Source organism: Teleopsis dalmanni, chromosome 2, assembly GCF_002237135.1.
Source record: "Teleopsis dalmanni isolate 2A chromosome 2, ASM223713v2, whole genome shotgun sequence".
NCBI classification, from domain to species: Eukaryota; Metazoa; Arthropoda; class Insecta; order Diptera; family Diopsidae; genus Teleopsis; species Teleopsis dalmanni.
Window position 1 is genome coordinate 79,054,794 of NC_051847.1, and position 16,799 is coordinate 79,071,592.

The window sequence follows — 16,799 nt, forward strand, 5'->3', positions numbered from 1 at the left end:
CCTTTTTTTCATTGTATTCATTATATATTTATTGTTACGTAAGTAATTGTTTATAATTCACGTCCATAATTTTAGGTAGAATGAAAAGTATTTTTAGAGTTTTGATTTTAGTTAACATATATTAAAGCTTCGATCAAAAGTAATCCTATAAAATTTTAATAATAATAATATCCGATATGATATTTTGTAATTTTTCTTTGTAATTTTTATACAATCATAGATTCAGCATAGTGTAAGCATATTTCGTCCTTATGAAGTCACTTCTTCCTTCATTTAAAGAGTCCTTACAGCTTCTACCGAAAACTCCAAGCTTAAGCACTCTTAAAATTTTATTACTGTTACAACGCTGATAGGCCGTTTTATTCTGCAGTTTCTATTATAAATTCAGCCGTTTTAATAAGATATTTTTTATTGTATTGAATTGGTCTAAAATATTTCTGAAATTTAAGTTAATTATTAAGTCACCAAATCAAATCGAAAGGAACGTTAAGGAAAACTATATCTCTAAAATATTATATTCCTACGGAACCCATGGTGTCCCATAATATGTTCAACCAATTGTTTTGGGACATACTACTCTCCTATATTTTATTATATTATGTCTCTATACCTCTTATACTGTAACATATTTGTATTATACCTCTATTCAAACAACACAATTTTTTAGCACTTCATTTCATTCAGTTCATGTGGATATGATTCGTTTTTAGATTAGATTAGAATAGGACCGCTTTTCTAAAATTTCGAAAATAGCACCCTTCCTTTTTCTTTTATCAGTATATTTATCAAATTAAGATTGTAATCAAATATAAACCAATGCATGTTAAGGAAATTATTTGAGAATTAATGTTGTTGATATCAGATAATTTTTTGTTAGCACTGGAAATAACTTAAGCATCCAAATGTATAATTTTTATAATCGTGAATAAATTAAGTAAAAAACGAGTGCCATAATTCCGAATAATACTTTATTCTTTATAGGGTACAGTCTAGCATCTAAATGTATAATTTTTATAATCGTGAATAAATTAAGTAAAAAACGAGTGTCATAATTCCGAATAACACTTCATTCCTTATAGGGTACAGTCTAGCCTCTAAATGTATAATTTTTATAATCGTGAATAAATTAAGTAAAACACGTATGCCATAATTCCGAATAATACTTTATTCTCTAACGGATACAGTCCTTTTGTTTATTATAGATTTCAAGTTTAGACAATAGCATTAGCGTGGCACCAATGAACTATATAAAACATTGCATTCATCTTCCCGAAAACTGTAACTTGATTATATGATGAATGATTACCAACCCAACAAAGATCTCTATAATTATTTAGAAGACTAACGAATTAACAACTTTTATAATTTCAGTTTATTTAATATTAAATCAAAGTAAGCAGTTTTCCTATTTAAAAAGAAACAACATTATAAATAATAATAACTTAATATAAATACTTGTAGATCATTACCTACGCTAAATAAAATATGGAATTAACAAATATTTGTTAAATACTTTATTTATGGAAATTTATTTTTACATCTTGAAAATATAAAATCAGTATACAAAGTAATTTTTCCAAGCCCAATTCTGTGCTGCTCCTGCTGCAGCTATAAATACTCAGCCGATTTATATTCCTATGGCATTCAACATGAACTTGGTATGCATAGAATGGCATAAGTTTTTAACTGTCACAACTGTAAGATATATAATGTATCTTTTAGTTTTATTAAGTTTTCTTGTTTAACTTTGTATATTAATAGCAACAAAGTGACTCAATGTTTGCACTATAGTTTTGTGCAAAGAAAGTTTTGATGTCGGCACGTTCTACATTAAAATTTTTAATTTAATAAATTTTGCAAGCTCAATTAATGTAAAAATTTACGAACGAAATGAAGTTGCAGTCAGTTAAAAACTTCTAACTTCTAACCAAAATGTCAACCAACCTTAGAAAGCAAAAGCAAATTTAACTTTTGGAAAGTATTTCGAAAATAAATAAAAGATCTGTGACGCAGAAGAAAATTGAAATTAAAAATAAATGTTCATTAACTGAGCAAAACTTTTTTTCATTGTGCTGCAGTTTAGTAAATTTTTAAAATTTTATATTTTTTTTAAATTCTTTACCTTTTTTTGTTTCGGAAAAATTTAGTTTAAAGCTACGCACACAACCCAACTGCAGGAACTTATCAAACCGCTTCAACTAAAAACTCAACCCTGGCAGTTCGAGGGTGGCAATGTAAACGCAGCGAAAACTTATCTTTTCGCAATTTTCTAACCAAATTTACTTGCCACAAGTTGTCCTTCATTTAATATCCAACAATTTTTTCCTTTCTTGACATACACAAAGTGTGATTAAGAGACAAAGGACGAGACAAAGTTGGTCAACCGCAAAGACAATAGCAGAAGAAGAAGAAGTTAGACTTCGGTTTACATTGCAATTGGAAAGTAAAAAAAATTATATTTGAGTTTTTCTTAAATACTCCTATTTTTTTCTTTTTTTAATTTGACCATTTTTTAAATGCTTTTAAGTACAACAAGAAAGAACTTGTTTAAAGCCTTGCTGAAATTTCCAGAGTTTTGCTATTAATTAATTTAAATTTAAACAAATGAGCGCATTCTCGACAAGTTTTTAACATATGTCGGCGTTACTAGATGATTAGCCCAATTTTATACGTTTGTTAGATTTGTACAAGCCACTTTTTAAGTGATCGTTTTATCAGTGATATTTCGCAAATAACAAAGGTAAACTTATCGGATCGTCAACAATCTGATCGTATCTGGAAGATCAAGTAGTTTAACAAAGGCAGCATAGTATATAAGTTAACATCTAACGAAGTTGAGATGCCAGTCTCATCAAGTATGTAGGGTGTTAAACTATGCCCAGTTACTTTTAGTTTGAAGAAAGAACTGGGAGTAGAAAAAACACGAGTGAAGTGAGCACATGTATGGTAAAGCATACAGTTTTGCATAGCAAAAAATTAGATTTACCGTCAGTGCGAATTTGAATTTTTTACAATATAAAATTAAGATTAATGAAGTTATATTATAAAAGTAAACCTTATATTATTGAAATTAAAAATATTTAATTGTGTTTTTTATTACTTTGCAAACATTATATAAAAACAAATAATATACATTTTACATTATAAATTAACTGTAAATAATAAATTTGTTAAATAAATGTTAACTTAAAAACAAAACCTATGGATTTTGGATATATGGAATAATGTTACTACAGTAATAATAACTATAACAACAACAACTACAATAGTAGTTGCCTATCAAATATTTACGCAACAAACACAGCAACAACAAACGGTGTTACTGCTGCCGTCGCTACCATACATGATTCTTATAGATTATAACTTGATTTTGAATTTTACAACAAAAAAAGAGTATTTGACAAAATAACGTAAATAATAAATTTTTACCTCAAAGACACGCAGTACGGAAATTTACGAATTCTTTAATAAATTAAACCCGTGAATTGTGCAAGATTTAATGGCAGTACAATTTTAAACATAAGTACATTTATAAAACAAAATTTAATAAATTTTAATTAATAAATACTTAAAATAAAAAAATTAATTGGCGCCCAACGTGGTTTGATGAACGTTGATGAACTTGTAAAGCGGTTGGTTTAAAAAATGCACCAAGTATATTTCAGCGTGCTATAGATGATATATTACGTGAAGAGATAGGTAGGTGCTGTCATGTTTACATTGATGACATCATCATATTTTCTGACTCAGAGCAGAAACATTTAGATGATATAGAAAGAGTCTTAGGGAAGATTTATAATGCAAATATGCGAGTTTCAAGTGAAAAGTCTACGTTTTTAGAAAATTCTTTTTGACCTGCATTGATGAATTTTCAAAATTTGCTATAGTTAGGTCAATTTCTTCTAGGTCAATAGTGGATGTAAAGCCTGCGTTACAGGAAATTTTGAATATTTTTAGTAATACTAAGGTAATTGTTTGTGATAATGAGAAATCTTTAAATTCAGAAACAATTAAAACTTTAGTTAAAAATTTTTTATGGAGCAGATATTTATGCGATACCACCTATGCATAGTACTTCGAATGGTCAGGTGGAGCGGTTTCATAGTAGACTTACTGAAATAGCTCGTTGTTTGAAATTAGAGTGTTTTATAAATGATACTATTGATCTGGTATTAATTGCTGTTTTAAAATATAATAATACTATTCATACTACAATAAACCAAAAGCCTGTTGATGTTTTTCATTTTAAATCAGAAGAAATTATGAAAGGTGTTAAAACGAAATTAATTAAGAAACAGGTAGCTGATTTGAAGTTTCATAATAAAGGTAGATGTAGTCGGACATATGAGCCAGGGGATAAAGTATTTGTTAAAATTAATAAACGATTGGGTAATAAATTTAGTAAAGTTTATGCTGAAAAGGAAGTTCAAAGAGATTTTGGTACAACAGTCCAAATTGAAAATAGAATTATTCATAAGGATAATATTCGTTAAAGTTTTGTTTTTTTTTTGGAGTATAATTGTTTTATGAAATTTTATATATTTTATAAATTTTAGATAATAAGAAATATGTTTATTTATAATTAATTTAAATCAAAGAATATTGTTTTTTTTGTTTTTCCGTTTTGTTAATTTTTGTTAAAAATAATGTAGGTAATAAGTTAAATAGATGTAAGTTATAATGTTTATGTTATTATTAGCTTTAAGGAAATTCTTGGTGGTAATTATAGAAATTTGGAAGTATAAGCTACAAGAATATGGAAAATGTATGGAAGATGAAATGTTACAAACAGTCGGGACGTCTGTTTTTAAAGAGGGAGAGTAGTTAACATCTAACGAAGTTGAGATGCCAGTCTCATCAAGTATGTAGGGTGTTAAACTATGCCCAGTTACTTTTAGTTTGAAGAAAGAACTGGGAGTAGAAAAAACACGAGTGAAGTGAGCACATGTATGGTAAAGCATACAGTTTTGCATAGCAAAAAATTAGATTTACCGTCAGTGCGAATTTGAATTTTTTACAATATAAAATTAAGATTAATGAAGTTATATTATAAAAGTAAACCTTATATTATTGAAATTAAAAATATTTAATTGTGTTTTTTATTACTTTGCAAACATTATATAAAAACAAATAATATACATTTTACATTATAAATTAACTGTAAATAATAAATTTGTTAAATAAATGTTAACTTAAAAACAAAACCTATGGATTTTGGATATATGGAATAATGTTACTACAGTAATAATAACTATAACAACAACAACTACAATAGTAGTTGCCTATCAAATATTTACGCAACAAACACAGCAACAACAAACGGTGTTACTGCTGCCGTCGCTACCATACATGATTCTTATAGATTATAACTTGATTTTGAATTTTACAACAAAAAAAGAGTATTTGACAAAATAACGTAAATAATAAATTTTTACCTCAAAGACACGCAGTACGGAAATTTACGAATTCTTTAATAAATTAAACCCGTGAATTGTGCAAGATTTAATGGCAGTACAATTTTAAACATAAGTACATTTATAAAACAAAATTTAATAAATTTTAATTAATAAATACTTAAAATAAAAAAATTAATTTATATAATGAAATCAGTCTGTGTAAATCGTCTTCCCCGAATAATTTTAATAGCTTTTTATAATAAGTTTTGACAAACTAATTGATTTCACAGATATTAATAACTTCACAGATATTAACTTAACTTAATTGAAAGAACTGAGAAAATTAGTTATAATTTTTTCATGACACTGAATATAAATATGAGCCAGAACATGAAAAAAAAGCCGGTCTTTAGCGAAGTTACAGAACTTTCTTAATTTATTATGCAAAACATTCAGTTTTGATATAGTGTTTCTTAAACTGCCCTTAAAACATAGTGAATTCATTTTTTTTTGTGATTCGACTTTGAATTCGACCTTAACTCAAAGTTCATAGTTTTATCTATGCAGCTTTAAAACAAAAACGAAGGGCAAATAAAATTAGGTTGTCGTAAAATTTAAATTCGGATTTATCAAATTTTTTGGGTGTATCAAGCAATCTCTAACTGAACGAACCACATTGTCTGTTTTCAATGTTACTGATTTTTTTGTATTTGTTATAACTGCAAACATTTAATATAAGTACAAATCTAGCTCTTGGATCTCAAACTATGAAATAGTGTTGATTAGATTTAAAACAAGAAACAGAACTCTCTTTATTTGTATATACAAAGCCTTAAAAAAGAGTGCTTGAGAGTTCACAAACAGAAATGTTTCAGATTCGAACTATACATAAATGTGTTAGAACTTTTAAAAAAATATTTGCCATTACTTCATCTATTCATCTAACATCTATAAAAAGTTGTGCTTAAAATAACTGAAATCTGATGAAGATATATATTTATATAAATAAATATTAATGCTTTAAATGATACGAATTTATAAACACAACATACAATTATTTTCTACGGCATATCAATAGTAACACAAACGATAGATGAAAATGTTTTTAAGTAAAATCTAGTAAAAATAATAAATTACGTTCGTTATATAGTTAAAAGATTGAGGAAAACTCTGATCCAAAAATTAACTTTTGCAGGTTAACTATTGAACAATGTCAACTGATTCAGTTGTTCTATTATTTAAAATCTATATTCATATATCTTAAATATATACAATAATATGTGTTAAATTTGATTTAGAACGTGTGCGAGTTAGGCTAAATTGTGTTCTAAATAAGGGAAATTCTAATTTGTACCGATAATGTAGTGATGTGGCGATACGTGTTGATAAATGGCTAAATGTGTGCAGTGAAAAAAATCCCAAAAAATCTCCTATTTGGTTTAGCATCAACTTAGCCTAACTCGCACACGTCCTTAGAATACAAGTTGATAAATATAGTTTATAAGAGCTATCATAATGGATTTAGTCATTCTATATGCAAAATCTATATTCACGTAGCTTAAATATAGACGATAATATGTGTTAAATTTGATTTAGAATACAAGTTGATAAATATAGTTAATAAGAGCTAACATATCTCCTTCACAGTTATTTAATTTTCTATAACTGAAAAGAAGGAATCGTGCACTGCGACCTAAAAGATCTGTTGTGCCCCTTAATCGCATTAGAGTGTTTCTCTAAGCCCGATTTCATTATTTTTCTAGAATTGATTACATATTTTCTATGTTTCTTTTTCTGAGTTTCTTTTCAGTACTCAGAGTTTATCTCTATCCATTTCTATTTATTTTAAAATATCGTTTTCCGAATAATACTATAAAAGAAGTCATTATCGTTTTAAAATTATCGTTAATTTTATATTAATTCTATTATTATTTAATTCTATATATGCAAATGTAAATTTTTCTGCGTATTTAAGCAGAGCATATGCAAATCGTTTGAATTCTACATATACATATAAACGGAATTCTATAATTTTCCACCAAATACATTTAACCTTTAGAATTAATGTCTTAAATAACATTAACTTAAATGGAAACAACAAATAAAAAAGTTCATTAGGAGAGAAAAATGCAAAATTCTTTTGAATGTGCAATTTGCTGGGTTAGTCAAATCTAAGCACAGTTGGTTACATACTAATTTTAAGTTTGGAATAGCAAATTTGCGCTAAAGCAATTTAAAATTGAAATGGCAAAAGAAATAACCTCATTTAAATAAAATTGTGAGATTAAAAAATCATTTCATGTGGAAGACAACAGAAACAACATTAATTTAGAGCAAATTACAATACCAACAACAACAACAACAACAACAATCGCAAGAACAATACTGGCTTTAACAATAACAATCTCTGAATGATAGTATAGTATACTTCAGCAGATGTCAGCTGCAGCTAAAGTATTCGGCAAATGACGACCTTGCAGTAAAATTTCAGTTAAACTAAGTTTTTCATTTGCATTCGGTTAGATATTTTCTGCATCTAAATTCTACCCTCATACCATACCATGCCATGCCACACACTCATTCTGCATACAGAGGACTGGCAACTGACAGAGCATTTGAAGGGCCAACAATGCTCGTCCTACATATAAATCCTCACTGCAATACAGTCGACTCGTAAACCAATAATCTTGATTTTGTGGCTTTTGTTGTTTTACTAATTAAATGCATATTTTTGGAATTCTTGTGAACTTCAATTTTGTTTTCAGTTTTCATTTCAAAAAACAAATTCTGTACTTTTGATGCGAATTTGTAAAGGCAGGATCATTATGACTTTCAGATACTTTTGTTCTCTCGAAAATATGTGAGCATCAGAAAGCAGGTATGTAAATGGCAGAATTAGAACAGAATTAAATTTGTTTTGTGTAAATAAGTTCTATTTCATTCACATTAAAATGTAGATAAAACTGAGAGCTGAGTTATGTGTTAAAAAATTATATTCTTTTTTAATATACTAATATCTTGTAAGCTTACAATTGGCATTACAAAGTAGTTTATAGATCGCATCCTCGTGTAATATCATTGCCCTAGTAATACGTGTACATTTAGCCTATTTCAAAAGTAATATGGGGTAGAAATTGTTAATTTGTAATTATTAAGTTTCTTTATTTGGAAATCTATCTGTTGTGTTACACATGGTTGTAATAAGACCTCTAATCAAATTATTGGGTCGTATTTAACAATCTTGTTAATGTTACAAATTATAGTAACATTGTTACAGATACAGCTACATTTTCAATTTATACAATTTATATTTTATGACATATTTGGAGTCACTATTTGTTATGTGATCTCCAAGAACAGAAAAGACAATTGATACTTTCTTCTCATAACCACAGCTTCATAATAATCATTGTTTGTAATACCCACACTTGTGGCATATCGATCTTAAAAGCGATGCATTAAACAATGTAATGATATCAGTAAGAATTGTTCTCTCTTCACATGGAAAAATCCTTCGTAACTTTTAAGATCTAATTTTAGCCAGAAGAGCTTTTCATGTAATTCTTCTATTACTTTTTGCAGAATACTTGTGGATGGCATATAAATTACGCCACTATTAACAAATTGATATACGTTTTAGAAAGAAATAGCTTTCAAACGGTATGTGTCAAAATTTCACAACAATTTGAAGTTTAGTAGATGATATATAGTGATTGTAGTGATTCTATTTCCCTAATTTGAAAATAATGCAATTTCGCGATTAGAATAGTGTTACATTGTAAGAACATTTGGCGGTGCAATAGGTAAGGTAGCGCTTTTACTCACAATGAGATGAAAACAGCAGTTCGACGAGGATTCCGTATACTATATTTCTTTAGCCAAATATAAATTACTTTTCTTTATTTAACGATCCGAGCACAAATCTCATAAATTGCACTTTAAAGTGCCTCCACATATACCGTACTTTTCAGATCTGGCTCTTAGCGACTATCATCTGTGTGCACGCCTTAGAAGATTGCTCCAGAGCGTCACAATGAAGCTCTTATTGCGTTGTTGTTAATTACCGCACCAAGGTAGGTAAAGTTGCTAACAATCTCAAAATTGTATTCACCAATTGCTGTGTTGCGTGTCAATACTGTCGTTCCTTCTCATTAGCTTGAGATATTTCGATTTACTTTCATTTATTCTCAGACCAACCTTTTAAGTGCTTTCGTCTAACTTCTTGAAGACATTTGATAGATCCCTTTCGCTCTTTGCAATGACTGCAATATCGTCTACATTCGCACAGATCTGGTACGTCGTTTTTATAATATTGCCGAAATGTTCAAGGGAGTGAATGACGTAATTTTTTTTTTTTTTTTTTTTTTTTTAAATTAATAAATCATTTATTGAATCTTTCTAAAAACGAAACTGACAATAAATGGATCAAATCTTAAAACTAAATTTATTTTTTTCCCTAAGCCATTGCTTTGGAAAAAAGTATTTAGACAGACATTGAATTATTTATAATAAGATAAGATTGAAAATTAAAATTAAAATTCAAATTAGAACTAAAATTAAAAACTAAAATTAAGTTAAAATTAAAATTCAATTAAAAAAAAATACATTCAATTCAATTAAATAAATTTATAATATTTTAAATCAAATAAAAATTTAGAAAGTTAACAGATGTTGATGGTGTCCTTCTTTTATAGACGTCTGTGGCCTTTGTTCAGTAGCAGCATGAAAGCTGATTGGTTAGGATGATCTTCTAACTTTAAGAGGTGCTGACGGCTACACCGAGCAGCTTCTTCTATTACTGTTGGCACGCTCAAATCTCTATGAAGGTTAGCATTTTTCATCATTCCTAGAGTTTTAGATTGCAGCCTTTGCAGTTTTTCAATATTTGATGGCATCGCTGTTCCCCACAGTTGAATTCCGTATCTCCATATAGGTTTTATTATCTACTTGTTTAGCAGAATTTTGTATTCAAGTGGTAGCTTAGATGTCGTGCCCATAAGCCAATGCAATGAACTTAATTTTATATTTATTTGTGTCTTTTTAGCCTCTATGTGATTATTCCAAATTAAACGTCTATCTAGATGTATCCCTTAATATTTTACATAGTCGCTCGAAGGTACTTTTTGCTCATTTATAGTAATATTGGGACAGTTTCCTGGGCTTAGAGCAAATGTTACATGGGTACATTTTTGTTCATTGACTTTGATACGCCATACTGATAACCATTGCTCGAGTTGGTGAACATGGTCTTGAAGCATGCGTTGTGCGATTGCGGTTTTTGTATGCACTTAGTATTGCTGTATCATCAGCAAATGTTGCAGTTGTTGTTGTTGTGTTTTTTGAAGTTGGCATATCACTTATATACAGTAGGTATAATAGCGGGCCTATTACACTTCCTTGAGGAACTGCTGCTTTGATAGGACAAGGTTCTGAAACAAAGTCTTTATATCTTAAACTAAAACTTCTTTTACTTAAGTAGTTTTTTAATAAAAGTTGAGTGTGTTAGCTGGCATGAGGTGTTGTAATGTATTAAGACTTCGTGCATACTTTATCAAACGCTTGGGCTACATCTATAAATATAGAAATGCAGTATTGTTTATTTTGAAATGAGTTTCTAACGAATGATACAATACGATGCATTTGTTCAATTGTACTATGTTTAGCTCTGAAGCCGAATTGATGTTCCGGAATTATTTCGTGAGCTGAGAATTATATTAGCAGCTTTTCAAATATTTTTGATAACACTGAAAGGACGCTAATTATTCTGTAAGATTCTACTTTGATTTTGTCCTTCCCAGCTTTAGGTATCATTGTTATTTGTGACATTTTCCAAAGTTTGGGATAATAACCTGTCCGTAAGATAGCGTTATATAAATGCTAAATGTAAAATGGCACATTATGGTAACTGTTTCACCATTGCAATTGTGATTTTATCAAGTCCTGCTGCCTTTTTCGCATTGAGATCTTTTATAATTTTAGTGATATTTTCTAGTTTAAAGATAAGCGGACTGCTGGAGGGATATAGGTTTGTTATTGGTAAAGAGGCGTTATTTGAAGCATCATTTGGAGTAAATACATTTTTCAAATGTTTTACAACCTTTCTCAGAGTCACTTCGTGCCCAATCACCATTTTGTAGTCTGAGAGAAGATTCATGCTGGATAGGCTGTTTGAAGTACTTTGTTGCCTTCCAAAGTGAATAGTCAGTTTGTTGATTAGGTGCCAATTTGTATAGAAAATTGTCTAGGGATTTTTGATGTCTTTCCGCTAGTGCATATTTGAGTTCATTAGTACATTTAGCAAGTAGAACTTTATGTTTTGGGGATCTAAGTCGTTGCCATAGTCTTCTAGCTTTCCTCTTCCGTTGTTAAAATGCCTCTATTGTTTTTGTCACACCAATTTTTTGGGTTGTTTTTTCAGTTCTTATCGAAGCTACTTCCGCACCCGTTGAGATTACTTTAGAAAATTTGTTAACACTAGCATCAATTTCATTACTCTCTTTTAACGAAGTATATTGTGGTATATGGCAAGAGAGATATTTACGAAATTTTAACCAATTTATATATTTCGTTAAACTTTGCGTTTGGATAGTTCTATTCTGTTGATATTGTACTGTTATTATTGTTGGTGAGTGGTCTGATGACAGTTCAACTGATGGAAATGCGGTGATTGTTAATAGTTAAATTTTTTTGCTGAGGCCAAAGTCAGTAAGATCTGGAACTTTTTATCGAACAGAAGGCTAGTAAGTTGGCTGTCCAGTTGAAATGACATCAAGATCTTCACTTTTCACAACTGCTAGAACTTTCCGTCCTCTTGGTGTTATTAGTCTTGAACCCCAGAATGTGTGCTTGGCATTAAAATCGCCTGCAACTAGAAATTTACCGAGTGTTTTAAAAAAGTTTTGGAAGTCTTGAACTTCTACATTGTGGTTGGGTAGACAATATATTGCAGCTATTACGACATTTTCTCCATATTCATCAAATCGAATAACAGTTGATTGCAGATAAACTTTACTGAAGTCTTCTAAACAATAGTGTTTGTCTTTTTTTTATTATAATACCAGTACCTCCGCAAATGGCGTAGTGTAATGTTAATATAAATAAAAGTGCCGTAAGAGGCTACCACCCTGTTTAACTGTATAATATTACTACGCCTATGAAGGAAAAAATTTAGATATGAAATACATGTGAATAATGAAGTGGCCTATGGGGCAATGAATGGCTCTTGTGTTGACACATACGATTCACCTGATTTTATTAAACTGACTTATTTATTGCCGGGTTAGTTATGCGCCTGACAAGGGTTCAATAGAATGCTTTTTAAGAGTAGAGTTTTTAACTTTCCAAAATCTTCAAAATATATTACATATTAATAAAATGAAAAATTCCTAACTGATAAATTGCTCTGAAGCGTGATAGAAAAAGTGATCAAATACAGTAAGTTAGAATAAAGAAGGCACGTATGAAACTCAAAATCCAATATATTTTTTACTTTATTTCAAATGCTTTTGTGGTTTTGGCTTTTGCATAAAAATATTTATACAGCGTGAATACTAGCGCATCATAAATTTGCATTCAATGCATGCAGTCCCACATCAATCTATTGGAAGCCTACGTTGTTTCTGTTTATGTTTCATATTCCAACTGTAAATACAATTGTCAGAATCGTATAATACATAGTATAAAAATTGTATTGTACACATAAGAATTGAAATTTAAAGGCAACCTTAACAGGCAGACAAACAAAAACTACACAAATCCTTTCTCCGTTAGCAAATACCAGAAATTGTTATTAAGGATCAAAAGAAAACGGAAAACCATTTAACTGCTTCTTCCTTTCGCTTACTTGTATCTGTATCTAAAGCTGTATCTGTGAGCAAGTAGCACTAAGAATACAAGCATAACTTTTTATGAGCAGGCGAAATACATTACTTCTCACATCCCTGCCATTAGAATGTGTAGACATAGATAAGTAAGGATACACCTTAAGCATGTAAAATCCACTTGCTACAAGAGGTTTCAGACCCACTCAGCGCATTATTGCACTTTTGTTTCAACACTTTTCCAAAATTTGTATAAATACAAAAAAATAGCAAAAATAGTCGCAAAATAAAACATTTTAAAATAAAATTTTACTTTGCATTGCAAATGAAATGGAAAAAGAAAAAAACCATTGAACAGAAATAAAGTTAAGTGCACAAATTTAAAAAAAAATAACTCCAACAAAAATTTTACATAATAAGCAAAAAAAAGTTTTAACAAAACAATAATAAAAAACAGAAGGTGAAAGCACAGCAACGAAAAGGATAACTACTTATGCAGAAGACAAGCAAAGTACTGTCTTCCTGGCTGACTCACTACTCACTTACCTTACACCTTGGTACCTTCATGCTACAGGGAGTGCAGCTGAGGTAGCACAAACCAGAAAATATTAATGCATTCATTTCAAATGACTGTCAAGTTACATTACAATTCTCCTGCTTGTATTTGCGCTTTTTTCCACTTCTATCCTTTTTATCCTTTTTCTTATTACATTTTCTCTTTTTTTACTTTCAGTGACAACTATGGAGCCCAACATGTTCACCACTTGCATACCCGTCGGTGGGAATTATACGGGAGGAGTGTTTGCACCCACCACACTCGCAAATGCTACAACGGACACATTGGCATCTGGTTTTGAGGCGGCAGGCTATGCTGCTTACTCGACGGCATTAAGTGTGACCATTGCCATAGGTTGCAGTTTGCTAATACTGAACGTGTTAATTTTTGCCGGCGTTTATTATCAGCGTGATAAGACACGACTGGAAGTCAAGTCCTTGCAAAAGCAATATCAGCAACGTAATATGCATCAGCAAGTGCCATATCCGCCCGATCCCATCAAACATGCGCACTATCACATGGGACATTCGCAGAGTGCAAATGTCATTGTCGATGTTGAAAATCACGGGGATCAAGGTGCCATACTGCTAACTGCAAGCGATGTGAAACCACCGCCACCACATATATGCGCCAATACTGCTATGCAACTGACACAATCAACAAACCCGAATACCGGCAATGCTGGAGCAGGTAATTCGAGTAGCACTGTAAACTTATGTGGTGGTGGTGGTGGTGGCATGCAGGGCAAACAAGTTTCCACAGCCAATGCGGTCAGTGGTGCAGATGTAGCTACGGGTATGTTGGGCTCGGGCGGTATGGGTAGTGTTATTTACAGTACATCTACAAAACAACAGCAACAACAACAGCAGCAGCACCACCACCATCAACAGCAGCAGCAACAACAACAATCAGCCAATGCACAACGTGAACATATGCAAATAAAAGGCATGAGCGGTGTCATTGGTAACACGCAAACATTTAATCGTGCCAACACAGCAATTGGCAGCTCAGCCAACGTTTCTGTCAGCTATAATGCAGGCATGATGACATTGCCAAAGGCAGGCACGCTCCATCACACCAACTCCATGAACTACGGCCGTAACCCAGGTGGCGGCGGTGGTGGCGGTGTTAATAACACCAGTGGTAGCAGCATAAGTGCAGCTCTAATCGACAGTCGTGGCAATATGCTTTCGTCTAGCAACATAACAAGCGCAGGTGATTGCATGACTCTGCCAAGAAATCTATCGATGTCATCCCGTCATAATCTATCTTCAGGTGAGTTTCTCTTATTTACTTTTCTGTTTCAATTTGTATCTATTTCACTGTTTGTATTTGTGTTTGTATTTGTACTTCGTTAGTGAGTGCACCACCTACTGTATTCTGCTTAAAATCTTTCACTGCAAGTTGCACAGGTAATTTTCTTTATGATTTAGCTTTGTTTTCCAAAAACTCCTAGGTAAATAAAATTCGTGCCAACAAAACTCATGATTCATTACTGCTCTTAACCAATGAAATGTATGGTTTGCTGTTATAATTGAAATGAACGACTTTTTCTAAGAGTTACATTTATCAAGGCAATATAGCCTATTTATTATTCTTTAGAAGTAAAAAGATGTACCTTGCTGAAAATAACTTCACCCGTATTATGAAGTAAAATCATTCTTTTTCTTCTAGGTGCCTTGGAATAAGTGATCTTGTACTTTTATTAAACCATTGACGTAAATTCTTCAACCATGATATCTTTCGACTTTCACGGCCACGTCTGCCTTCAATTTTGCCTTCAATGATTAATTTCAGTAGTCCGTACTTTTCTGGATACCTCAGAATATGACCAAAAAACTCCAATTTACGACGTTGTACTGTCTTCAATATTTCTGTCTCTTTGTTGACACGCCGAAGTACCACTGTATTTGTAATTTTTTCTGTCCAGCTTATTTTCAGCATACGAGAATATATAGCACCGCAGCATTTTTATTCTGAGCGGGAATGACAGCTGCCGGGTACACAGCAAGTTTTTCGTCTTTATAAAAGAAGACCTTGCTTTTTCAATTCGGACACGTATTTCTTTACTATTATCCCATTGCTCATTAAACTGGCATCCCAAGTAATTGTACTTATCGGTTCCTTTTATGGCTGAACCAAATGCTGTCAATCTTCCTCTAGAAATAGGTCGTTTGCTTACCACCATATTGGATTTTACTACAATTTAATTTTAAGCTGTACTCTCTGCACTTTAATGCAACAGCGTCTAAAAGGTTCTGTAAGCCCTCTATTGAATCGGCAAAAAGCATTGTATCATCGACGTATCTCATATTGTTTATAAGGTAACCATAACTCCATCTGTCGCATCGTGTAGTGCTTCTCTGAAAATAGTCTCCGAGTATATATTGAACAGTAATGGTGACAGAATGCACCCTTGGTGAACCCCGCGCTTTATTTCTACTTCTTGCGTGAAGTAACTAACAATGCAAACATTTGCGTACGGTTTTCAGTATAAGTCTACCATTATTCGGATATCCTTTTTATCTAATCTGCAATGCTTCAGAATTTCTATGAGTTTGCCATGTTCCACAGTGTGGCAAAGCTTTTTCGAAAGCAATAAAACCTAAAAAGACATCTCTGTTAAAGTCACGGCAACGTTCTACTAGGAAAATCATTTGCATTATTTAATTTCAATTACTATTATTTAGGAAGACTAGTTTTTAATCATTGATACGACTCATTTAAGCAAATTATTAAAGTGATGACTAACTTTAACTTCTTAAGTACAGATATAATATAATCAATTAAAGTTTCTTTTTGGCCATTATATACTGTATATATTGCACAATTTAATAGACTCTAAAGAATCTTCACTTTCTTCGTACCAATAAGACCAGAAAAATTAAAGTTTTAAGCATACAGACGCCATAAAATAAATAAATAAAAAAATCTGAACCAATGTACATAAGTCACCGTCAGATATAATAGTTCGGAAACAATTTAAATGTTTACAATATAACACCGATATTTCGCAAATAACTACAT

General features: G+C 31.0%; 1 protein-coding gene across 1 annotated transcript in view; it reads left to right on the top strand.

Moving 5' to 3' along the window:
- Window positions 1–16,799, top strand: part of LOC119684205 (neuroligin-3) — a gene marked incomplete at its 5' end in the record, with an annotated part of 148,770 nt that overhangs the window by 79,574 nt on the left and 52,397 nt on the right. Inside the window, 1 exon segment of the mRNA XM_038098196.1 lies at window positions 13,950–15,047. Coding sequence (XP_037954124.1) covers window positions 13,950–15,047 — 1,098 coding nt within the window.